Source organism: Fimicolochytrium jonesii (genome assembly GCF_025526975.1).
Source record: "Fimicolochytrium jonesii strain JEL569 chromosome Unknown EV422scaffold_40, whole genome shotgun sequence".
Taxonomy (NCBI): domain Eukaryota; kingdom Fungi; phylum Chytridiomycota; class Chytridiomycetes; order Spizellomycetales; family Powellomycetaceae; genus Fimicolochytrium; species Fimicolochytrium jonesii.
Genome location: NW_026515707.1, coordinates 26,577 through 51,459, shown reverse-complemented (window position 1 = coordinate 51,459; position 24,883 = coordinate 26,577). Strand labels below are relative to the sequence as shown.

The 24,883-nt window shown below is 55.2% G+C and overlaps 8 protein-coding genes across 8 annotated transcripts; 3 read left to right on the top strand and 5 right to left on the bottom strand.

The window, feature by feature from the left end:
• Positions 1-1,502: 1,502 nt before the first annotated feature.
• Positions 1,503-4,298, bottom strand: EV422DRAFT_327592 (Alpha/Beta hydrolase protein). Its single transcript, XM_053066332.1, has 3 exons — positions 3,785-4,298; positions 3,372-3,522; positions 1,503-3,288 (listed from the first exon to the last, which is right to left on the bottom strand). Exons 1-3 carry the CDS (start codon positions 4,010-4,012, stop codon positions 1,907-1,909), a joined length of 1,761 nt encoding a protein of 586 aa, XP_052921106.1. The 5' UTR covers positions 4,013-4,298; the 3' UTR covers positions 1,503-1,906.
• Positions 4,299-4,418: 120 nt separating this feature from the next.
• EV422DRAFT_327566 (NUDIX hydrolase domain-like protein) lies at positions 4,419-6,102 on the top strand. Its single transcript, XM_053066331.1, has 2 exons — positions 4,419-5,428; positions 5,509-6,102. Exons 1-2 carry the CDS (start codon positions 4,586-4,588, stop codon positions 6,010-6,012), a joined length of 1,347 nt encoding a protein of 448 aa, XP_052921105.1. The 5' UTR covers positions 4,419-4,585; the 3' UTR covers positions 6,013-6,102.
• Positions 6,103-6,570: 468 nt separating this feature from the next.
• On the bottom strand, positions 6,571-7,946 carry EV422DRAFT_546906 (uncharacterized protein). Its single transcript, XM_053071565.1, has one exon. It carries the CDS (start codon positions 7,885-7,887, stop codon positions 6,814-6,816), a length of 1,074 nt encoding a protein of 357 aa, XP_052921104.1. The 5' UTR covers positions 7,888-7,946; the 3' UTR covers positions 6,571-6,813.
• A 42-nt stretch (positions 7,947-7,988) lies between these two features.
• On the bottom strand, positions 7,989-10,054 carry EV422DRAFT_327550 (uncharacterized protein). Its single transcript, XM_053066330.1, has 2 exons — positions 9,404-10,054; positions 7,989-9,303 (listed from the first exon to the last, which is right to left on the bottom strand). Exons 1-2 carry the CDS (start codon positions 9,644-9,646, stop codon positions 8,299-8,301), a joined length of 1,248 nt encoding a protein of 415 aa, XP_052921103.1. The 5' UTR covers positions 9,647-10,054; the 3' UTR covers positions 7,989-8,298.
• A 196-nt stretch (positions 10,055-10,250) lies between these two features.
• On the bottom strand, positions 10,251-15,185 carry EV422DRAFT_546899 (uncharacterized protein). The gene is made up of 5 exons (XM_053071564.1): positions 14,618-15,185; positions 14,388-14,536; positions 13,309-14,130; positions 12,963-13,214; positions 10,251-12,882 (listed from the first exon to the last, which is right to left on the bottom strand). Exons 1-5 carry the CDS (start codon positions 14,695-14,697, stop codon positions 10,547-10,549), a joined length of 3,639 nt encoding a protein of 1,212 aa, XP_052921102.1. The 5' UTR covers positions 14,698-15,185; the 3' UTR covers positions 10,251-10,546.
• Positions 15,186-16,828: 1,643 nt separating this feature from the next.
• Positions 16,829-18,397, top strand: EV422DRAFT_561942 (concanavalin A-like lectin/glucanase domain-containing protein). The gene is made up of 3 exons (XM_053071962.1): positions 16,829-17,209; positions 17,287-17,423; positions 17,521-18,397. The coding sequence occupies exons 1-3, from the start codon at positions 17,065-17,067 to the stop codon at positions 18,178-18,180; spliced, it is 942 nt and encodes a 313-aa protein (XP_052921101.1). The 5' UTR covers positions 16,829-17,064; the 3' UTR covers positions 18,181-18,397.
• A 1,738-nt stretch (positions 18,398-20,135) lies between these two features.
• On the top strand, positions 20,136-21,598 carry EV422DRAFT_327455 (uncharacterized protein). The gene is made up of 3 exons (XM_053066329.1): positions 20,136-20,333; positions 20,579-21,184; positions 21,317-21,598. Exons 1-3 carry the CDS (start codon positions 20,279-20,281, stop codon positions 21,511-21,513), a joined length of 858 nt encoding a protein of 285 aa, XP_052921100.1. The 5' UTR covers positions 20,136-20,278; the 3' UTR covers positions 21,514-21,598.
• A 598-nt stretch (positions 21,599-22,196) lies between these two features.
• EV422DRAFT_581625 (uncharacterized protein) lies at positions 22,197-24,555 on the bottom strand (the record flags this gene model as incomplete). Its single annotated transcript, XM_053073381.1, has 7 exons — positions 24,321-24,555; positions 23,992-24,246; positions 23,672-23,734; positions 23,576-23,622; positions 23,289-23,540; positions 22,469-23,082; positions 22,197-22,333 (listed from the first exon to the last, which is right to left on the bottom strand). Exons 1-7 carry the CDS (start codon positions 24,423-24,425, stop codon positions 22,197-22,199), a joined length of 1,473 nt encoding a protein of 490 aa, XP_052921099.1. The 5' UTR covers positions 24,426-24,555.
• Positions 24,556-24,883: the final 328 nt, after the last annotated feature.

Genomic DNA, 24,883 nt, shown 5'->3' with positions numbered 1-24,883 from the left:
TGTTCAATTTCCAGTCTGAGGGTTGCGTCAAATAACACTCTTGGCTTGGCGAAAAGGAAATACTGCGAAATGCGAAAAATAACACTCTTTTCATACGCGATGAGCGCCCACTGATCAATGCAAAGCCAGAATCGCAGTACATTGCCCTTTCACTATCATTACAAAAAAGCCGCATGCTCATCACAAGCCCAGCGCCTCAAACTCACCATCATTCAATAAGTTGAGGACTGAATACAATGTCGGACTCGGCTGTGAATCAAGGACAACGAGTCGAGAATCCTGATTGTTTGACTTATCCAACAAGCCATGGCATGATTCCCTATCCAACCCGATTGCCGCTTACAATCCCCATCACGTCCATTCCATGCCCATCGTCGTGATGGTCGTGACGACGAGTGAGGAGACAGATCATGGCGGGTTTGCCCTTCCATCATGCACAGGCAGGCGCTGTCGGCTCGGACAACATGCATCGTGCTGCCAGCGCTGGCACCACCACATTGATTTAACACACTCACTACGCTCTGTGCTCTTGTACCATTCCATATCTTCGTACCTAGCCCCCAAGTACCCTCTGACCGGCGAGGAGGAAAGTACGGAAGTCTGACCTCGTTGAGAACCCGATGGGACCGCTTTGCAACACCGCAATGAAGAATTGCGTACTACGTTGTCGGGCAAACCAATATTGCACCCTTCACAACTTCACAGCAGGTTGGAGTCCCCGTCCAGTCCAGTTGCATTTGTGATGAAGGGCTCGCTAGTGGAGCAGATAAGGAGAGAGTGGTGAGGAGCAAAACGATTCGACAACTACAAGGCCCAAAGGAGTTGAAGGAGTTGATCCAAAAACTATGACTCGGAAGATGTACGCCTGCGTAAAGTCCGCATGGTCATTGGATCATCGGGGTAGCTTCCATCTTTCTCGGCGGCTGCTGGCATGAGTACTGTTTTGAAGGCTGATCTAGACGAAGCGCCGTCTGATATGTGCCAAAAACATGGCTGCCTGAACGACCACACCACACCATAGCCCTTCCCCAGCTCCTCTACGGAGAGTATCCCGCCAGGATTCCATGTCGCTTTTGCCAGCGCCCCACTCACTCCCATCCCACCCCCCAACAGCCGCAAAGCACCCAAACAGCAACCGAGACACAAAAACAACGGGAGGGGCCACCAATCGATATGTCCTTCATTCAAATTCCCGCACTCCAAATCGTCTACCACTCCTATGAGAAAACGTATACACCCCCACTCCTTCACTGCCTTCAGAGCAGTTTGCACATATGTCGTTCCTGAGTAGCGAGTGTGTGTGCGTGCAGTGGGCAAACGGATGATGCCTGCCGGAATGGGGTGCGTGATGGCCTCTGTCGCTTTCAACGCGGACACTTGCACCGGTCCTCGGGCTTGACGTCCTTCAACGCCGCTTCGATGTGCTGGCCGCTGCTCAGATTCGAACCATGAAGAGAGATTGGAATGAGGACAGGTCCGCCAGACGGGTGGGAATTTCACTCCATGGTGGTAGTAAGATAGGTAGGGAGGGAGAGGGACTTACCAGCCGGCCCAGGTTTCCTTGCCACACTTGGTGCAGGTGACTTTTTTGCACATGGTTGGGTTGGTGGGGGTTGTTGATTTGAGGAGATGGGATGCTCAAGTTGGGCGATTTGCGTCAACTTGCAGGTCGCGCATTTCAATGCACGGAATGGTATTCAATAGTCACCATTATTTAAGGCTACTGCTACTCTACATGAAGGCATAATCGAAAAAATCCCTCCCTACGTCCATGAAAAGTGTCTGCAAAGCGCCAAGTGGAAAAAAGCAACCGAGCGAGTAACAGAAGTAACAGAAAATCCTAGGGTATCTACACTACGATGCTGCAAATCACATGAAACAAACTTGTCGAAAGCTGCATGTCGGCCTAGAAGAAAGGCTTCCAAGCATCGGCCAGCACGTCCGCAACGCTCTCCCGGGCCTCCCCAGCATCCAGAGAAAGCGCATTGACCTCACCCTCCATAAAGGGCTCCAAATCCGCATAACACTCCGTCACAGCCTCCTTCGGCGCCTTCTTATCGACCAAATACCTCCTGATAACCTCATTCGTGCATTTGGAGGGCTGCGCATTCGAACAGTGTCCATACCCATGATGTCTCACCAACACCGAGTTGGGCAACAACGACGCCGCCAATTCCGCAGACTCGATCGGCGTGACGGGGTCAAACGTGTTGCCCAGGATCAGGATCTTGTTGTTCGTTTTCGCGGTCCACGGGCCCGTGTAGCGGCTCTCACCGACTTTAGGCCAGACTGCACACGCGTTGATGACGCCGGCCATCATCTGCCCGACGAAAGGGTACTTGCGCACGGCGACCTCGGCCTGTTCGCGGACGTAGGTGAGGTTAGCGGGTTTCGGCGTGGCGTCGGAGCAGTAGACGCCGAGTGTTGATTCGATATCGGGGGAGTCGAAGCGGGGGCAGAGTTCCTCGGGTTTTTTGACGACGAGGTTTTGCAACAGGGTTCCGTTGCCCTTTTCGGCGGCTGCGAAAGCGAGGGCGTATTTGGGCCATGCGTGCGGGATGTAGACGAGACGGAAGGAGGCGGCGTCGAAGGTTTCGTGGGTTACGACGCCGGCGACTTCTGCGTCGGTGGTGATCAGGGGGTGGAGTTTCAGGTTGGCGCGGAGGTTCTTGAGACGTTTGCTGACGCTGTGTTTCTCGGAGTCCCGAGCAAGTGCGCAGCGGGAGGGGCCGGCGGCTTCGCAGGAGGCAGCGAACTTGTCGTAGACTTCGTACAAGTGGGTGACCCATTCCGCGTTGGTGGTGTTGGGTATGAATCCGAAATCGTGGCCCTCGGCCCAGGAAAGCGCGCTGGCCACGCCGTCGATGATGAATTGTCCAATGTTGTGGGGGAACATGTTGGCGTAGGTCTGCCCAAGAATGGTGCCGTAGCTGAATCCCCAGTAGTGGAGGTACTCCTGCTTCTCCGCCTTCCTCATCAAGTCCATGTCGCGCGCAACGTCGGCAGTGGTCATGTGCGCGAGAATACGCGCTGCATTCTTACCGCAGAGCCCAGCAAGAACCTGAGCGCGGGCAAAATCGGCTTCGTACGATCCGGGAACGTCAAAGTCAATGTGTTGGGAAGGTAACTCGAAGAGACGGTGGGTGTTTGCGTCTGGGAAGCATCGGACGGGGTTGCTTTGTCCAATTCCGCGCGGGTCGAAGCCGACGAGGTCGTAGCGACCGTCGTAGATCTTGTGCAGGTCGTCTCCCGCTCTTTGAACGAATTCCACCCCGCTGCCTCCGGGTCCTGATAGCGGTAACGTTGATTTATCATCAGGAACAAATTGTCACTCTGATTTCGCGCTGCAAATTGGATTCGGTTTAACTTACCACCAGGGTTGACGAACAACGAGCCCAAAGAAGGCTTGTTGGACGCAGGAAGCTTGATTAAAGCCAGCGTGATCTGCTCGCCTTCAGGGTCCTTATGGTCCAACGGCACCCTCAATTTTCCACAATAGAACTTTTCCTGGCATGGCTTCCACTGTAGAGGAGAGTAAGATGAGTGTAAGTTGAATGCAGTGTGAGATTATGACAACAGACTATCAAAACGGTATTCTGCTTGCTCCGCTCCAGACAAAGATGCCGGGCTCAGTCTCCTCGACCAAGCTTCCGCCTCGCTCCGCTGAGGCAACTCATCTGGCTTCGCTGGCGCACCGTAGGCTCGTTATCGCTCTCCAAGCTTCGCACGTAACCGACTTCGCTTGCGGACACGATTTTACCATCCCTCCGTTTTGAGCACTTACGTTAACATAAGTCGCGTCGATCGGATCCTCCCCGGAATGAACCTGCCTCCCCAAAAAGAACCCGGAGGTAGCAACGCCAGCAATCAAGACAAGCGCGAGCCCAGCAGCAGCGACTCTCCTGAGGACACCCTTGTTGCGAGGAGCGTAGAGGTGTTCTCGTGCGATGGTGGGCGAGTGCAGGAGCGGGCGGGACTCTTCTTCCCCAGGGTGGGAGTTGGAGGTGGGCATTGTTGCGGATAGGGTGATCGCTTACCGACTCTATGCGCGGGGGTTGCGATGTTTCTTGCGGCGGTCCCTTTTATGCGGTTGCCCGTTCGGGGAAGTTGTGAGGACAAGGTCGCCCACTCCCACGACTTGTGGCTTTCCGCCCACGACGCGAACGCCCTTTTCGACCGTCTTTTCGACAACCCGCTCGGGCGTTTTTCGTGGGCCTGCCAAGAGCACGGGCTAAATACCCCCGCGTGCATGCATCACAGACAGAGTCGGAGGCAGCAAGGCACCTCCTGCCGAGTTCCATAACGAGGGTTCACTCATGCCATGAACGAAACGAACCATACCGCCGTTGGATGTGTCATCTCGAGCGCAACCTCGCCTTTGATGGTCTAGGAACTCCCAATGAAGGTGGATGGATGCACGTCGGCAGGCGGACCAATCCCGTTACCAGAAGAAGCCTAATGCAGCGGTCTTATTGTTCTACCCTTGGATCTGTGTTGTGGGCGGGTGTGGGTTCTCGCTGGGGCCATCTGATAGATTCTGTCTCTGCTGTCTGTCCGTCACGCGCACGACGAAGGGGCACGCGTCATGCATTCAATGGCCTCAGGGTTCCCAGTGGGATTCTGCTTTTTCCCACGTCCTCGATCCAGGCCGACGAACGCACTCACTTTCCCATCCCCACGACAACAAGCAGGAATGTCGTCCTCCACTCGCTTCACCCACCTCTTCGCAGGGAGCAACCTCAACCGGCTCTCCGTCCTCCGTTCAAACCCCGCATTCCTCACAAACTCCCTTCAATCCCCAAGCACCCGCTTCATCGCTCTCCGCAACCTTGACGCCCTCCTCACGGCCCTTACAACTCCTACTGGTACCTCAACTGCTACCACAACCACCACCGCCCCGACCGCAGGAATCCCACCCCTTTCACCGCACAAGCAACATATAGCGTACCTCACCTACACGGACGTCAAGCCGGCTCTCGACGCAGGCGCTTTTCACGTCTTTCTGGGGGTCGATGAGGGTGATACCGAGGGAACTGGGGAGTATACGAGTGAGCGGAAGGGCGGGGTTGTGGTCGTGAAGGGGAGGAGTTATTGGGCTGTTGATTTGACGAAAAGTGGGGACTTGGACGATGGTGTTTTAGCGGGGTTGGACGGGGCCTTCACAACCAAGAACTACGCCTTCACGCCCCTCCGATCCGCCCTCGGCTCCCTCCCGTGGGACATTGAAAGCGCCCTCATTGCACAAGCTCGCAGCGTGGTCGACTGGAACGTGCGCAACCAGTATTGCCCGGCATGTGGGAAACTTACCGAGTCGGGTGAGGCGGGGTACAAGCGGTTTTGCCCGCGGCCGAATTTGGACGAGGTTGGAGAGGGGGAGAAGGAGGCTACGAAGAGGTGCTTGTCGTTGACGGGGGTTAATAATTTCCAGGTATGTTTTTGGGAGATGGCATTTTGGGGCAGTGCAACCTTGGTTCAATTCCTCGCCCGCGCTCACCGAATTCCCCCCAGTACCCACGCACTGACCCCGTCGTAATCATCGCCGTTACGCACCCCACCCACCCCCACAAACTCCTCCTCGGCCGCCAAACCCGCTTCCCCGCCTCCACCTACACCTGCATCGCGGGCTTCATGGAACCGGGCGAAAGCATCGAAGAAGCCTGCGCGCGCGAAGTCGCCGAGGAGACTGGCATCCAACTCAACATGGACAGCATCACCTACCACTCGTCGCAGCCGTGGCCGTTCCCGAACAGCGTGATGATCGGCTGTTTGGCGCAGGCGAGGAGTGTCGACGTGAGTCTCGTGGACGAGGAGTTGGAGGATGCGAGGTGGTTCGACAGGGAGCAGGTCGTGCGGGCTTTGGCGAGGCATTATGGCGGTGGGCCACTTCCGGGAGAAGCTCAAGGTCAAGGGGAGGCTGAGATGGAGATCAAGATCCCCCCGCCCTATGCGATTGCGCATCAGTTGATCAAGGCGTGGGTGGAGGGGTTCAAACTGCAGCCGGCAAAGATGTAGAGGTCCGGTTTCGCACATTGGGGTCGGATGTCATGACGATGTGATGGACGGTGTATATAAGGTTTACATGGAATTTGTCGGTTAGAGTGTTGGCAGATATCTCATAGGCTATGGCTATACTAGATCAAAGAATCTCTTCATAGTTCATGCGCGAAGTGGAGACTTGGAGTGTAGAAGTATATGGTTCACATGTTTCCGAAACTGCACACTCCGGAGAAACTGGATCTTGAACCACCCGCGTTGGTCTTCGGACTTCAGGGCGCAACTCGGCAGTCGCTTAAAATGATTAAATTGAGAATAATGGACTGGATATGCGCTTGGCGTGGTCGATATCAAATAAAAACAGATACACCTGTTACGAAAAACAACTTGAAAGACCTGCTGTGAGTTTTGGGGCGGGACGTCTTCGAGTCGTGAAGATGCCTGCAGGACTTCCATGCGACAGCAAAGGACATGCATGATATCCCTCTGACCACTCAGTCAGAGAGGTTCACGAGCTATGAAGTTCAGACCAGGCAACAGAAGGCAGTCTTCCATACAGTCAGCTTGCGCGCTACAGACGCTTCATGCACATCAGCTTTATGCGGGTCTCATCTATGCGGTTACAGGCGGGTATGACGGGCGATATATGCCAACTTCTGGTGTCAAAGATGTGGAAAACTGAATAGGCGGTGCTAGCTACATGCGGCGAGGGAGATCTGGGTCTATGCAAATAGGTGTATGAGATGACTCGGTGGGAGATGAGGATAGAGATCGCCGCTTGTGCTCTTATCCTCCCTCCACGAGACGTGCTTTCAAAGGTCAACCGTCTCTAGCCCGTCTCCGCTCAAACCACCGCTCAACATCATCCACCTTCCACGCGATCCCGATCGCAATGTCCAAAATCACTGAGCGTCGCGGGTACGATGCTTCGTCGAACTCTGATTCCAGGAGGGCTTCGGTGCGCGGGGACGGTGCCCTCACCGCTCTGTCTTCGGCGGCCGTGCTTTCGCGACGTGGGAGAGGAGATCTGTCTTCGGTGGTGACGCTTCTGCGGCGTGGGAGAGGAGAAGGTGACATTGGTGCCGCGGTGGTGTCGTGATGCGATGGGGTGGTTGGGTTGTGGATGGGATCCGGGCTGGAGGAGAAGATGGGGGAGGAGAATTGGAAGTTGATCTTGGGTGCGGGGTTGGGTGTGTGGGGTTGGTGGATTGAGCGGGTTTTTCCAGTGGTTGAGGCTTGGACATGTCGTGCTTCGAGTTCGTCGGTGACATGGCAGACCGGGGATTGTGGTTCATCCTGTGATGAATGAAGATGGGGAGGAAAAGGAAAGGTAAAACGCGAACATGCGTTTGCCGTGACATATGTGTACGAGTGTACCTTCTCAGAGGACCCAACGGCATCGACATCGGCATCCGTCTCATCGCCATCGACGTTACCCTCATCCTCGTCGCCATCAGCCTCATCGCACTCTCTTCCCCATGCCGCACCGCCACCGTCTGGTCGTCCACTCTCGACCCACCACTGACCGGGAAACAACCTCCGCTCCACCTCGACGCCGTCCAGCTCATACGTGACGGTCACCGGCCCCGCGCCATTCTGCAGTTGCCGCAGCCTACTAACCCCACAACATTCTCTCTCCGCCTCACCGCCGCCGCCGCGCTCCGTCCTCGCTTGCCCTGATGACCGGGTACGCCGTGCTGTGCTGGTGGCGGCCGTGGGAGTATCAGCTGGCGCAGGCTGTGCCTTGCGCTTGCGAGGCTTTTTGGTCGCCGCTGTCGCTGGGGCCGGTGAGGATGGGGGTTGGGAGGAGGGGTTGAAGTCGTCGTCGGTGTCTGAGTGTCTTGCGGTGGGAGGCGGCTGAGGCAGCTTGCGCTTATGGGGCCCTGCTGGCATGGCTGTCTGTCGGTGTGTGTAGTACTGTATTTGTTGGTTGCCTTTCCGCTCAAACGACTCGGAGCCCTTTCTTCTTGTTCTTGTTCCCATCGCGTCTTTGACACCTTTCGGACATGCCGCGTTCGGACATCGCGACCGCGTCTCGGCGGGGTTCTCCACATCCTGAGAACTGCACATGCAGTCTACCGAACTTCAACGCAACATGTTATCCACCCAGTGATCCTCTCGTTTGGCCTTGTTGGCCAACCGCAAAGCCGACAAAGCCTTCACAGGGAATGCAGCGAATGCGGGTATCCTTATCGATCATGTATATTCGCGTGTTTTTGAGATACATGTACATAGGGAAGACGGGACCACAGAACCTCATCTCGTAGATGACTGTGGTCGAGAGCGAACCTGAATCTTCCCACTTCACGCTCCCTCGGGCTTCGCCGTCAACCCCCTCATCCTCTTCAAAGCCCCCTCCATTATCGGATACGCCCTGTTTCTCATCTCCCCCTCATACCCCTCCACCGCCTCCCTCAAGCTTTTCTCCCCCCTCCCAGCCTCCCCAAGCGCCTTCGCTAACTCCCACCCATCCCCGATCGCAACCAACGCCCCAGCCCCAAGATACGGCGTCATCCCATGTATGCTATCCCCAACAAAAGTGACCTGCGAATCACTAGCCCACTCACACCTCTCCCCCGAATTAAAATCGAGCCACACCGCCGTATCCGGGTGCGATTGCTCCACCATCTTCAGGATACTCTCATGAAACCCGCCGTCTTTCAGCAATCGCGTCGCATGCGTGAGGAGTTGCGCGCCTGTGAGGTCGTACGGCGTGGGTGTGTCCACCGACGCAAGGTAACCCGCGACGTCCTGCGCGGAGGTGTTGAGCACCCAGTAAATGTACGACCGGTGCCTACTCCACGCGAAATCTTCCTCCAGTCGTTCGGTCGCGGCAGGCAAGATGAGGCGCGCGGCGTAGAACGACCGCCCGGGCGCGGAGGCTAGTATCATCCCCTCGTCGAGATGGGTTTCGCCGATGAGCTGTTCGGCGACGGAGCCGGGCGTGACCGGGATCTTGGCCACCACTCCGGAGACATGCGTGATGATCCTGGGGTCAGGTCTCGCGAGCTCGGAGAAGAACTGCCGCCGGATCCGCGAGTTGCCCCCGTCCGCAGCGACGAGCAGCGTGCCTTCCTCCTGCGAACCGTCCGAGAAGTGCGCGACGATGGTCCCGTTTTCGCCGTTACGCGAATACGATGTGAATTTCTTCCCAAAGTAGACGGCCTGCGATGGGAGGCCTTCGAGGAGGATGTCGCGGAGTGCCATACGCCCGATGGAGATGCCGCCGCCGCCGGGCAGGACCATCTTGTGTTGGATGGTTAGCTGGGCGTTCATGGTGGTTGAGGCAGCGCCGCCTTCTCCGCTCATCTATGGTGATTGAGGAAGTTGAGTGAGTGATGTGCCGACGTTGTGCCAGATGTTGGAATCAAATGGTAAACACACAAGAATACCGCCCTACGCTCCATACCTCATAGATCTTTTCAAACCCCTCCCTGGTGAGCAACTCCCTCAAAGCATCAACACTCATAGGACCCTTCTTCGGATCATTCCTCAACACAATCCGAAACCCCTGCAGTCGATCTGTCGGCGTCGCATCACGTTCAAACAGCTTGAATCCAATGTTCTGCCGCGCGAGCCCGTTGGCGAGGGCTAGACCGCCCAACCCGCCGCCGATGATTAGGACGCGGGGTGGGGTTGAGAGGACCGTCATTGTATGGTGGTGGTGGTTGAAATAATGTGTTGATGTCGTTTGTGGTTGAGATTTGGCGTACGAGGTTGAAGCGAGCAAGGTGCACAGTACAGTTGAACAAAGGAGGGGGGGCTAAGAGCCGGCCTTTTATAACCATCGTGGGACATTTGGTCGGCGTACGTCCAGAGGAGCTTTCCTCATGTGGTCACGAAGCCTGTATCCGGAGCAGGAGTGCGTAACAGCTTTCTGTCGGACATCCGAGAGGGATATATACGTACGTGCGTCGTATTCGGGGTTGAAGAGCCGAGGCTATGTGACCGTCCAATAGGTCGGGGTACTCCGAGTCCCGTTCGGAGATGCATGTCTTTACTCTTTGGGAAGTCTTCCTGTGCTTCCATCTGCGACGAGACCGGCCCGACGCGATCGGAGATTCGGAGCCTCGGAGGTCGTCATTTCGGAGTCGACGCGTTCTTGGCATTCATAACGTGGCAAAAGGGACGCGACGGACGTGCATGTGCAAGTCCTGTTCTCATCTCACTGAGTGCAACGCAGATGGCGATGAGGACGCTCGATTGAGATATATTCGTGCTTCGATTGAGCCTCCTTCGTTAACTCCGCAGTGTATTGTCATAGAAGCACCGTCGCTATCCACCCGGTTGTGTGGATTGAAGGCCCCCCAGTCTCAAGTTTGCATTCGTTGATCTCTATCGACGCTCAAGACCAAGAGGTTTGTATACATGGACAGGTATGTATTCTGGCGTATCCGCAAGTTGCGGGAATGCACATCTTCAAAAAGCGCATCACAAGAAGGTGGTTATGTACAAAGAAAGAAAAAACACGGAGCGAGAAAATGCTCAAAAAGCGCTGAACGAGACATATGGATCATACCATCAGATACTTCGAGATGCTATGTATATACACCTACTCCTCAGCAGCAGCAGCAAACCCCTCCTTCACAACCCCTTCATCCAACATTCCAACCTTCGCCAGATAGGCCCTCACCGCACGCCAATACCCAACATCACTCATCGGAATACAGGCCCGCATCACCTCGCTAAGCGCCGCCGTACGTGCCGTATCAAGGAACTTGGCATTGATCCCGCTCTCAGCCTCTGCCGCCGCCGTCTCAGCCGTGTCATCCTGTTCCCCAGCCTGCCGGCGTGAAGCAAACATGCTCTCAAAAACCGGAATCATCTGATCCTGCACCGCGGGATTCTTGGCGCGCGACGCAGGCTTGGACACCTCCCCGACCCATTCGGCAGGCGGGAGGGTCCTCATCCGTCGTGAAGTCGCCGCGGTGAGGGCTTTGATGACGGCGGGCCAGGACACGCGGTTGGGGCTGGCGATGTGGTACACGTCGAACGTGTTTGCGTCACTTGTTTGTCGCGCGTCCCAGTTCTGCTGCGGAAGGATCCCCGCGAGTTGGAGGATGGAGTTTGCGGCGTAGTCCACGGGCATCCAATCGATATCGTCCGCGGTGGCAGGCAACTCGGGCAACACACCGAGGTTGATCCCCGACGCGACGACACCGACCCAGAAATCGGTCTTGTTCCAGACCCCGTGCTTCGAGTCCGCGGACAGTTGGCCCGCGCGAAATATGGAGGCTTGCAGTTTAAGCTGCTCGTTGTTGCTCGCGGCTTCGATGACGCGTTCAGCGACCCATTTCGAGAGCCCGTAACCCATACGTGACGCGACGCCCGGGTCGGCGGGTACCGGCTCTTCAGGGATGCTTTTGCCCTTGGGGTTGCTGTACGCCGCGATGGAGGAGACGAAATGCAATGTCTTGCGCTTGGGCGATGTGGTGCAGAGCTTGATGAGGTTGTAGACGCCCATGAGAGTGGAGTCGAATGCGTCGACGGGGAAACTCCAGTTGACGGGCCACGCGACGTGTAGGACGTCTGTTACGTTGTCCTGGATGGCGCGGAACATTGCCTCGTCGGAGACACCCAGGTTCTTCTCGTTGAATGCAGAGGACAGACCGACGACACGACCCGCATTCTCGGCGCGGGTGATGATCTCCGAGTCGAGGAATCGCGATTCAAAGGACTGGCGTTCGCGGGTGAGATCGTTCCCCCCGCGGTGCAGGGAGTAGACGCGGGAGACGGTGGGGAGGGATAGGAGGGTTTCGAGGATTGCGGTGCCTAGGGCCCCTGTGGCGCCGCTGAGGAGGACAGTGCGGGGGCTGCCAGGTTGTTGGGGGGTGGTGGGGGACGCTGTTGCGAAGGGGATTAGGTCGGTTAGCATGGCGGTGTACTTCTTTTCCAGCTGGCGGGCTTTGGCGAGTTGGGGATGCTCCTGTGTCGTAGCTGCGGCAGATGTCTGAACAGCCTGCTTCTTCTGCGGTCCAGTCCCCGATTTGGTCAGAACAGCGGCAAGCCCAGAGACGCTCGAGTGCGCAAAGATGTCATTCTCCCAAACCTGTTTCCCAATCTGTTTGGTGAGTCGAGTACTAAGCGTCGTCGCCCCCAACGAGTCCAAACCGAGCTCAAAGAGCGATACGTCGTCCGTCTCGGGACCGAGGGGTCGCGCGATGATCTGAGATGCTTTCTCACGGATCACGGAGGATAGATCCGCAGACGTCGCCAGCCCACCGCTACCACTGCCGACGGTCTTTTCCAAAAACGACACAAGCTCGCCAACGGAGGAGTAGTTGATAACAAGATCGCGCGGGAGGTCGACCCCGGTTTCGCGCGATAGGAGGTTACGCAGCTGCGTGGCGCCGAGTGAATCCAGACCGAGTTCAAAGAGGGAGGTCTCGTGTTGGGACGGGTCATCGAAGGATGTAGCGGGGCGATTCATCACTGCCGCGACGGCTTTGATGACAAGCTGTTTGATGTCGCCAAGGTTCTTTCCACCGGCCGCAGCGCTATCACCGTCCCCTCCACGAGCATTCTCATACCGATCATACAGCCTATCACACCGCTCCTTGAGGATCTTCTCCGCCAACCTCCTCTTAACATTCCCCTTCGACTCCGTCCTCGGGAAATCCTCATGCCCAAGCGGCAACACCTCCACCAACTCTCCCACCAACTTCGTGTGGCTCGCCGCAACCACATTCGCAGCCTCCACGGCCCTATCAACGATCTCCAGCATCTCGGCGGGCGAGAATTGGAGCGCTTCGTGCGCGTCCAGGAGGATGAAGGCGGAGGTTTGGAAGCGGTTGTTGCCGAGGATGAGCGCGTCTTTGATGAGGGGGTGGAAGGAGCGGAACACCATTTCGAGGGGGATTGGGTTGGATTTTTCGCCGTTTACGTGGACTGGGTTTAGTAGGAGATTGGTGAATAAATGGGGCTCTCACATGGCACCGTTGATGCGAAAGCGAAGCAGAAAAGCTTACCAATAATATCATCCCCCCTTCCCCTATACTCATACCGTCCATCCCCGTTATCCCTCCAGATATCGTTTGTATCATACCACTCCTCGCTAGTGACATTCCCAGCGAACCCGGGGTAATCGGTTCTGACAAACAATCTGTAGAAGCCCGGCCTTTCGCCGTAGGGTTGCCATTTGAGGTATTTGGGGTCGCAGGTGGGTTGCAGGAGGTTCCATTCTTTGGAGCCAGCGATGGGTGCTAGGACTGTTCCGGCCTCTGAAGGGAGGAGGGCGATGGCAGAGAGCAAGTTGGGTAAGTTGAGAATGCACAGGTTGACGGATTTTTATTGAGCACACAGGAGAGAACATACCGGTAGACCCATATCCACTGCGCATGTTAATCCCATGCTCCACCATCTTATCACCCACAGCCTGCGGACACGGCGCCCCTCCAGTCAGAACCGTATGCACCGTCTCCATCACCCTCCACATCTCCGGCTCCCTCTCCAACGCCCTCACAACATCCTCTATCAACGACGGCGCAGTCGTCACATAATCCGGCTTGCCCAGCTCAATCGCTTTCAAAATATCCTCCCCACGGTGCGGGAACGCCCGTAACGGAAACACGACCGTCGCGGCCGCCCGCACGGCACTGGAACACTGCCATAGACCCAAGGCGTGCGAGACGGGGGCGAAGACGAGGAGGCGTTGGAAGAAGCCGTTGGTGTCGGTGCGCGCCATCATCCTGGGCTTGTTCGTGTTGTGGTCTATGCATTGGTTGGTCCAGAAACGGATCTTGGGCATGGAGGTGGAACCCGAGCTGTGCATTATGGCGACCACCCGGTCAGGGCTGGAGGGCGACTCGTTTTCGGCGAGGACTTCGGGGCGGATGCCGAAGCCCGTCTCTGTCACATCGTCTTTGGTTTGCGTGTGGTTGCCAGCAGTCAAATCAGCCGTGAAATCAATCGCTTCATATTTCTTGACATCCGGCACGGCTTGGACCATCTCATCTACTATAGCTTTGAACTGCTTAGGTTCGTAAACAATGGCGACGGCTTTCGACTTTTGGAGGATGTCGACCATCGATATCATGGAGTTTTTGGGCGAAAGAACGACGGGGACGTAGTCGAGGGACATCAGGGCGAGGATGTTGAGGAAGAAGCCTGGGTGGGATGTCGAGAGGTAGGCCACGACTGGAGGGACGAGGTGAAGCGCGGTCAACATCCGTAAGGAGGGTTTCCATCCACCCATGATCAACCATCAACCGTCAACAGTCAACCTGGACCATCAACTCATCATCCACCGTCAACCACCCATCAACAAACACGGTGAGTGAGGGGATGCATGGCGCCTTTGGCGCAATGTGGTGCTCGCTCGCGGCTCGCGTGGCTCACAAGTTCGCTCTTTGTAGACGACCACTCGCTCGTCAGACCTCTCGCGGCTCGCCTACCTCTCTTATCCGGACTTTCCGGCCTCCCCATCAATTTCTCATAGTGATCAACCGCTCTCCTGACAGTACTCGCAAGTCTTTCCCCATTCATGGGAACATAAGCCTCACGCTCGGCTGTGGGTGCCATGAGGAAATCATTGTTGGGGTTCCTGTTGGAGGGAGGAGGAAGCGGGGGTTAGCGGGGTCTTGAGCGATAGAATGGAAACGGCGGCCTGATGACATGGTACTACCTGATGACGGCCTGCTCGACCTTACGGATGAAGGAAAGCTGATCCGGATCGTTGCTTTGAGCTTGTTTACCGAGCATCATGAAGGGTACGGTATCGGGGCAAATGAGTGTAGCCGATTCCTGTTTGATACTAATGTGAAGTACACGGGTCGGTTTTGCTTTGTATATTTCTGTACATATACAGACACGAGAGAGGATTCTGTCGATGGACGACGATTCCTTTTATCCCACACAGTTCTAGAAGCTCCCCCCCGAGAGCTCGCAAGTGTGCGCACGACCACTTCCCAGCGGCAAACGGAATCAGGAGTCATGAAATGTCATCAGTCATAGGATGGCACCACCTAATAATATGGTTGTGTGTGGGGGGTGTGCAACGGCGGAACTCCCCACTTTGCCCACCTCCCCGTCTCGCTCTCCGCTAAATTTGAACTTCCCCATCGGACCTCCGCACGACGGCCATCTGCGTCCGTCAGCGCCCTTTTCGCGGACGATGCGCTTTTTTCCATCACCGTCCTTTGAGAAAGTTCCTTTTGCCGAATGCCTGCCTATGCGGTCGATGGGTCTTGCCTTGGATGAAAGACGTGCGGCTGGGGGCAGGGGACGGCACGACGCGCATGTGATGTCATCGCACATCCAAATCAACCACGCGCCACATCTCCCGCATTCTCGCTTCCAAGGTCTGTTCTTCTAACCTCAGGTAACTTGATGGATGTTGGTTTCCAAGCGGCGTGTATCGCATCCGCCCATCTGCGTCTCTTGTACGATATACCGCGGCACAAACTTTCTTGTAGCATCACTCGCAAACTCTGAACGCCCCTAATCACCATCCGCAGCGTTCCCATTCTTTATGAAAGTTCCCGAATCATTTTGTGTGTTTTCTATGCACTTGTAGTGTGGAACTGTCCCGTAGCGGCGACCATCAGCCCGTAGCGGCGACCGGCTGATGGTGTGTCATGGACAGGCTCGTTGGCGTTCATAGTCCCTCGCAGCCTCTCTCCAGGCCCTGAAGTTGGATTCCTGCTTGTACTGCCAGTGTGCCTCCGAGATCCAAAAGAACGGTAAAGATGCTGTCAGATCCAGATGCCACTGTTAATGCGACGCGCTGTCAAAACCATGTGCCGTGCACACCTTTCCGGCTAGAATACATCCGAGGTCCCAAAAAGAGATGGAGAACGGGCATGGGTTGTGCAGCCGTTCAAAAGAGGGTGAAAGCAACGAAGCCCGAATGTCTGCGGGATTATGACTCTCAGCGAAAGCCCGTTCTCCGCAGTTCGCAGGCGTGCAGCTTCGAGATCAGATGGAAACATTGGTATCATCGCTGGGGATCAAGGGAATCTGGCGGATTCATATGTGGGTTAATCCTCCTCCGACCGCCACCGACTCAGCCTCCGTGTACACTGTGCAAGGTCCCGACTCCTCTTCTCCACCGCTACTATCACGAGGAAAATAATGTCCCATAGTATCCACGAGCGACTAATACTCACACTGCACTATGGATATGGGGATATGGATATGGATATGGATATGGACAGAAACGATCGTACCCCACGCTCAAATGAACCGCAAAGGGATCAGAGTTCTCGATTTTTCCCACGATTCCGAAAGCGTACGAGGAAACACCAACCGAGTTGCCTGAGCATGCCTCGCTTTGAATATACATTGGACCTCGCGGTTCCAGGTGCTTCCCAGGTTGACCTGGCAGTCCGTACGTAGAGGATACATCGTGGATGTCGCCGACTGTCCGCCATTGGCAAGAATTTGTGCCAGAATAATGCTCACCGCACATGTTAGAAGGACCGCTGTCTGCATTCCATCGCCGCCGTAGTGCAACACCCTGGTACGTGACGTAACTTGGGAGCCCACAGCGCTGCCAGGACCCTATCAAATTGTTGATGAGGGACTCGATCCTAGATCTGGAGAGTCCGAACGGTCGCAACGAAAACAACGAATGGCCGTTTGGCTTCTTTCTGGCTTCTTTCTGTCCACAACGTATCATAAACCAACCGTTGACCGCCGGCTCTCAAGATCCACGCTCGAACGGCCCACCCGGCTTCCGCAAATGTGACAAAGTAGTCCTGTGGCCTCTCACAAACCTTCCCATGTGATGATTTACTGCTGTTTGGGCAGCGTGTGTGGTGCAAATGGCATCTGGTGTGACGGCCATGTTGATCCGGACGACGCGCGCGACGCGTTCGGGACGTTGAAACCTTGACATCGCCAACGTTGACTTTTCGCATTGCCTTCGCGACGGGGGTGTCTCGCGAAGAACGACTCTGGCGGAGCTGGAGACTCTGATGACGCTTGGACAAGTGTGGAGAGTGGGCATGGGCGAGTGAGGGGAGCGAGCGCCGAGTATACAAAGAGCGAGGGTGCATTCGACGATAACTCACTTCTCAGATCAACCTCCCAACCTCTCCCGTCGTCTCCCTCAAACTATAAGCTGTAAAAATGATCGCACGTCTCTCCGCCAGCATTCTCACTCTTCAGTTGATCTCCACCGTCGCCGCATTCCGCTTGGTCGACAGCTTCAGCGGCCCGGGATTCTTTGACAACTTTGACTTTTTCACCGCTGACGACCCGACTCATGGCTATGGTAGGTCAAACACTACATTGATGGGAACTTGATAGCACAAGCATATCTAACTCTCGTTTGTCTTGCGACTCTTACAGTGGACTACGTTGACCGCGGCACCGCTCAGTCTCAGGGTCTGATCCAAGCTACCGGTCAACAAGCTTTCATCCGCCCCGACAGCACGAATGTCGCGTCAGGAAGGGGACGAAAGAGCGTTCGTCTTCAAAGCAAGAAGGTACAGTATGTTGGATCAGTCCTTGCGTTTACTCGCTGCCCTCAATTTGCCAAACCAGGTCGGTAACACATTCATTCTCTCGTCCCACCCTTTACAGACATACAACCAAGGTAGCCTAATCATCGCCGATGTCGCCCACATGCCCGTTGGCTGCGGCACCTGGCCTGCATTCTGGACCGTCGGCCCCAACTGGCCCAACTCCGGCGAGATCGACATCATCGAAGGCGTCAACACGCAAACCCAAAACCTGCTCACTCTGCACACCAGCGCCGGCTGCACAATGGCTGGCGTCGGCCGCGACCAATGGGCGGTAGCCGACAGCTTGAACTGCGACGTCAACGCTCCCGGCCAGTTTGCTAACCAAGGATGCGCTTCCCGCGATTCCAACACCAAATCATACGGTACCGACTTCAACAACAACGGCGGCGGGGTCTACGCGACCCTGTGGGACGCCTCAGGCATCAAGATCTACCTATTCTTCAACGACATCGTCCCCGCCGACGTCCGCAACGGGAACCCGAACCCTGCTGGCTGGGGTCGTCCCACAGCGGTCTTCCCGTTCGGAAACAACTGCCCGGCGTCCCACTTTGCGAACCACCAGATCGTGATCAACACCGCGTTCTGTGGGGACTGGGCCGGTGCGGTGTTTGGACAGAATGGATGCCCCGGCAACTGTGTGGATTTCGTGCGGAACAACCCGGGCGCTTTCAGGGATGCTTACTGGGCGTTCAAGTCCGTCAAGGTCTACCAGCAGTGATACCACCTCACCCGTCGGCCGTGGGATGAAGTTGGCGCACCTTGGCAGCGATGACCCACATGAATCTAGGGCGTACGTCCTCTGTTGCTGGAGAAATACCCCCTGCACCCGTTCTATGTAGATAAAGTCATTTGTACATACGGCGTTTAGTTGTTTACCGATCTAAATTTTGGAAATTGGAAACGGATGGATAGAACGTCGGCCGTGATCACATTTGCAATCGTTTTTCCTTTCTCGCTTCCTCGTAACCTTGATTACGGTGTCCCATCATCTGGAAAGAGAGGACCGTGAGCCATCGGCTGCTCTCATCTGCTCCGTCGGAGGTTCCAATTTTCATATATGAACGGACGAGATGACGGTCCAAAAACATCCCCTCAAAAGGGCTTACAGATGAGCTTCAATCGAGTCACCCATGCGACCGTTCTTGGCTGGGATCCGGCGTTAGCCGAGGGAGCCCTGATGTGGGCTCAACATCTGACAGGTACGAAAAGCCTGTCGTCTACAACACAGCCAGAGCGGACAAACTCTCGCCGCTTGGTGGGGTGGACCACCAGTGTCGGAAGCCAGCGCGGCACAAAAGGCTGTTCCGGATTGGACGTCGCACACAAATCCGCAAGAGCGCCTTCCGCCCCGTGAGGGGATACCGCCGTCTCAGGACCAGGTTCAGCATGAGCATACAACCCATCCGACGCCGAGCAAGGGAATATAGGGCGGCGAATTGCTCCATAGACCGTAGGAGCGAGCAGCAGGTTTAGCGTAAGCATACCACTCATCCGACGCCGTGCCAGTTCCAGTAACGTGGAGCGGTGAATTGGTCCCCCTCCAGCAGTGTGTAGAGTACATGGGTTCGTGTGAAGGGATGCAATTGGGTGGGGCCTTGCTTAGCTGATTGGGGGCGCTTGCATGTTCATGTTCGCGGTTGATTTCGCCATCGATGAGACTCGGGCCATTATCACGAAGGCCGAAGAGGAAGCTAGGTCCCGCAGTGAAGAATGACGAAAAAATCTCATTTGAATTGAAAATTTCTGAAAACGTACCCTGGTTAGTGTGTGGAGCTTCTAGCGACAAGGTGTTCACATACTTACATAAAAATACTAAGGGACCATCAAATACGCCCACCGTGATGTGCCAAAAACGGACGCCATACGGCAACCACTCGCAGGCAAAACTCAACGCCCGCATGTCTTCTTGAAGCACTCTCAGGGTGCAATCCTTGTAGATTGCCGAGTACTAGTTGCAACACGATTCACTCATTAGTGCGGTAGTGCGGGTGGAAATATTCATTGACTGACTCACCTGGAGGTTTTAAGATCCATCCTCATCTTTGCAAAAACCGGCGCAGTCGGCGGTAAAATGTTGCTAACAAAGATGTTATACAGTATGTGTCACGGAATTGTCGTGTAGCGGTGGGTTTTCTCTGCCCCCTCACAGTTTGCCCTGACATTCTCATCTGGAGGCCCGGGCGGAAGTCGTTGGACAATGTCCGCAAACAAATCGTATCTTATTGTCCAACGGTGGATGCCGTTCCATGTCCTTCAGCAACAGCAAACACCGCGCTGGCCTGCTAGCGCTGGGACTAGCTGCGTTGCTCACATTCCGCCTACGAAGGCAATGTGCATAATACACTACCACGACATGAGACTTTCCTACGCTCGGGTGAAGCAGACGGTGGTGTCCGTCCTGGGCGCAGGCAAAAAAGGAAAACTCCGCTGGTCACATAAGCGCGTTGAGGCTTCATTTTCTTGCGGTCGCGCCCGCCTCGTGGGTCCTGAGGGCGGTTACATGGAAGGAGCAGCAAGACATACTGTATAAGGGATGTAATAAGAAGCGGCAAGTGACCGAGAAGAGAGCTGCGTCGATAGTACTGGACATATCCGGTGCTGTCCATACAGTAAGGTGCGCCTTCCGCTCTTTTTTCCCCATCTGCAAGCTGCATCTTCCTTCAAAGTCGCTCGCGTCTACTTCAGAATGGCCTCACCACCAGTTATGGCGGTCCCCGCCAAGCCGCCCTCCTTAGCGGGCTTCGACGGCCCATTCAGCTCGGCCGGGGTTCAGGGCCTTGCAGCGCCCGAACTGGGAAACCCCTATTGCAGATACAATGCGACTCAAGCTGCCTGGGATACTCCCGACGTGCCGATGTGCCAGGCAAATATGTACGATGCCGCGCGGGCGTGTGCTGCTTTCAAAGCCGGTTGCGGAGGTTTTGCGTGCTGGAGTGGACTGGAATGGGGAGCGAACGCGACCGCTACCAATGGCCCTTGTTTTGTTTTTCAGCCGCCCGTGAAACTTACACCCAGAACGGGCGGTTCCGATCAGTTTGCGTTCGTATATAGTACGTATATATACTTGCAGCTGTGGATCCTGTACTTCAAAACGCTGACGCAGTTCTTCCCACCAGGCGCGACCTCAACTTCCAGCGCAACGTCTACAGCTACTTCGACAACTCCAAGCATCGCACCAGCAGGGCCCACCACTTCTCCGACTGGCAAGCCGTCGGTGGATCCCAACTATGGCAACTCCTCATCAACGACGTCAATGGCTGGCATTATCGGAGGTGTTGTCGGGGCTCTTGCAGCCCTAGCAGTCGCTGCAGTATTCGTGATATGGCACCGCCGCAGGAACCACAGCCGTTTGAAAGGCCCGATCCCCTATGTTAGGCCAGGCTCGCATCACTCCGTCGGCCGGCCCCCTTCCCCGAGTCGAATCCCTTCTCCATCCGAAGTTGTTTCCATCGCACCGGCTTCTTCTCGGTTGAGCGACCATTATGCGCCTCTTCCCCACGTTTCCGCCGCCAACAAAATCGCGGCGCACGGGATATTCGGCGAGCAGGCGCCGTCTGCGACGACCGAAGAGCTTCCTCCTCCGTACGTTATCGGCATCTCGGATAGCGCTGCCGGTTCTTCGGCCCAGACGAGTACTTCGTTGCCGAACGCGTTCAGAGCTATAAAAGAGTGCAAACCGCAACTGATGGACGAGCTGGTGTTGATGGTCGGGGACATGGTAAGTAAGTCAGACATCTTTTTTGGGAACGGGAAGTGGTACACTGGATCCGTGAAGAGATCTTCTTCTTCTATACGGGGTGAATGAGTGGCGGTGTCTACAACTAATCATGCGAACCCACCCCCGTCATTTACAGGGAGGAGTTCACAGATGGCTGGGCAAAAGCCACCAATTTACGTACGGGCGATGAAGGGATGGTACCGGTTTCTGCTTTGGCTCGGACTGCTCGACGGACACCCTCTGCGAAGAGCTCGTCTTTCGCTTGAGCCGGGTTCTCCAACAGCTTTTGCCTCATCTTTCTTTCAGGAAGGGAACAGCGCTACTGACATCTAGCTATGTAGACTGGCGTTAATGTGGTTTCCTTCATCGTTATCGGTCAAGTGGGAGACGTTTTACGTATGTAGCTAGTTTAGGAGGAGAACGTTTACCCATCAGCGGCGTAGAGCATTACATGGTCAGACGGAGCTGAGTCTGTGAAGACGGGAGAGTTAAAAGCTATCCAGATGTCCATTGGACGAAACGAAAAAATAAACTGTCAACGCAGGAGGTCACATTCCGACGAGAAACGGAAGCGACTTCCCCCCTCATCCTTTTCTCGCTTCCAGTCTTCGCTACACGGTCAGTCAGCCAGCCGTGCGCACCCTCTCTCTACGCGCCGGCTGGCCAGTTCCGGTCAACTGCATCACCAAGCAGACCAGAGTATCTTCAAGGACTGGGTGCGTTTGATGCATCCAGACCTCGCTGTTCCTGTCTCCAGCCTCTCAGTTACGTTAGCATGCGACGGCGAGCCATTGCTCGCAGGCTAGCTAGCTCCCCCGGACGTCGATACCGTTTCCGTCACCATCGTCTACATCGCTCGTAGACGCTCGCTTCGCCCCAATATCGTACTATGTGGTTTTGATCCCAATAACCAGAATTCGTTTTTGATCCCAATAACCAGAATTCATCCAACATCCAACATAGCATCAGAACTCGATTGACGGGACGACAATGACAACACCGGCATTGCTCAAGGCTTAGACGAGAAAGCCGGTGTTGTCATCATCGTCCTCGTTGTCTTCCTCGAATTCTAGATAGGCGTCGTTCTCGGCCGCGGCAAGGGGGACATCCGGGATTTGTTGCTTCAACAGCTCCTGCCTTCTTTGCACCGCATCTTTCACGATGAATGCCATCGCGGTAGCAAGCGATATACGTTCCGTGAGATCAGTAACATGGAAGTAGCGGAGGCATTGGTGTTGAACGTGTCGCCCGGAGTTTCGCGGTATAACTCAAAGACGTGCAACTGCACCCGTAGGGTACCCGACGATGGCTCCGAACATATGCCAGCGGTGTTCCGGTAAACCCATTATACGATATAGATCCAAAGCAGGCTTTGCCACACAAGCCAGTTGCGGAAGACCTTGAACTGATGCCTCCAGAGGAAACATCGGAAGGGCAAGGGCCTTGGTTGGCGGGAAGGACATATTGGGCACCACAGCGGCGATGTAGTCCGGTTGAGGCAGCGTGCATTCGATGGCGGTGGTACGAGGTAGCGGAAGATCGACGTTCGAGTATTCAGAGTATTCGTCGTAGTCAAGGGGAAAAAACCGAACCAACATCGACGACAGGCGTCTTTCGACCGAAAGTTCCCCGTAGGAATGAGAGTCCAACTTTTCAAGGTCCTGTCCAGTGGATAACATAATCGCTGTCGCGTAGACCGTCTGTTTAGTCATTGAGCTGCTGGCGTCGTCCTCATACTTAATCAGTGGGTCCACTTGGCGCCTCTGGATGGGAGACAAATGTTCCTGGAGGTATTGTGGGAGTTTTGGGTTCTTGCTAGCGTCCGGGCATGTCGTTGCCGCTGCGATCCCTGTAGCACAGAAGACAAAGCCGTAGAAGTGGAGTGTAGCCAAGGTAACAGTGCTGTCAAACAACGGGCTTATGCAAGGGTCTCAGAGGGGAATTGGACAGCCTGTGAGTCAATCACCTCGGAATGAAAGCTGCCAACATAGGCGGCCGCACCCGTAGGCTGAAAGTCTCTGCGAGGTCAGCGTAAGCTGTTTGAAGGGAATCGAGGTTTCACCATTAGTACAGTTTCGCCCTCCACTCTAAGTGAAGTTGTACAGTACCTTGGGAAAAGGCTACCCGGCGTGTGGTGAGGGGCGTTGCAGGACGCTTGGCAGGAGTAGTTGCGCCTGAGGCCAAAGGAGAGGAGGCAGTTGACATAGTTGGGTTGGGGTGGGTGGGTTTGCGAAGGAGCCTTTGGGAAGCAATGCTGCTGTTTCTGAGGTTTCCCTCTTCCCCACAGCGCCCACACGCTTTTGAGTTTCAGATGTTTTTTAACCTTTTTAATCCTGTCATTTCGAGTGAATTCATTTACACTGAGGGTTTGACTACATAGTGCAGACTAACATACTAACTAACACCGCCGTTCACAGGGGGATTGTGCATATTTGGACCTATCTAAAGTTTACGGGATCAAGAGTACGATCCTCCCCAGTTAGCTACGTACTGTATTTACCAGGTTTTCCGGGTCCCCAGAACTGATCCTGTGGCCGTCTGGTATTTGCAAAGGCTGCAATAAGTAAAGCCGGCGTGAGCAAAGGTTGCAAGCGAAAAATCGCATTGTCCAATATAGTAATTGTCGGTGCAAATCTCGCTGCAAGCCGAATCCGTGTTGGGCCACTGATAAGGAACCCGGAAGGTGTTGCACACGTTCGTCTAAATAAGATGAGAGGTAAGGAAGATCAGTTCAGGCGTTCTACTGTACTTTCTCAAGCGTTCGAGGTTGCGCTTTTGAAAGGTAGGGAAGGGTAGGCGGCTATGACTTACCGTGGATGGTTCAAACCTACCGCTGAGATCGGTAATGTTACGTGCTTCGTCATAAGTCATGGGGGGGATCACAAGACGCTGCACTCCTTCTTGGTTGAAAGGAGTCAGACCTTTAGGAAAGCACTTCTTGGTGGAGGTGTTCCAAACGAACCAAGGGGCTTTGGGTGTCGATACCGCCGCAACCGCATTGGCACAGGAGCAGTATGAGTTGAAAGTCTTGCCCCAAACCGGGTGGGTCTTCAGATCGGCAAGATCCTATGACACGCGCCAGAATAGACGGTCGGTAAGTAATAGTAAGGCAAAACGCAATAAGAGAACAACGAAATTACTTTCAGGGTACTGTCTTGATGGATTTCCCAGGTGCTCTCGCAGGAGAGTGGGCTTGCGGCAGCGGCACCAACGAAAACGGAAGTCAAAAATGCCGTAATCTGCATAGTGGATACTTGACGACGGCGAATGGTGCAAGCGGTATGCGGAGGAGAAGAGGAGAACTGGGGCCGCGCTTTCAGGACGACGGATTTATACTCGCCAGCCTGCCTGCATCCTCCGTGTCCGTGCTTTGTCTGAAAGCGTTTTGAGAAGGGAATGTGAGAACCTATCAGAGGAATTGATTCGGAATTGATTCCAAGAAATTCTGACCAGCAGGGAACCCTGAGATGGACGCCATGTTTTTGTGAAATATGCAGCACAATAGAAAAATGCCTCTGCCTACACATGCCGCTGGCCACCTGACCGCCAAGAGCGATCCGTGCGTACAAATAGCGATTTGTACGCAACACGTTCCTTCTCAAGGACGGTCGAGAAAGTGTCGAAAAAAAAGGGCTTTTGCCCCTGGCTTGCCTCCGAATGCTCCGAAGCCGTTGGTCTTATGAGAGGGTCAGGGTGTGGCTTT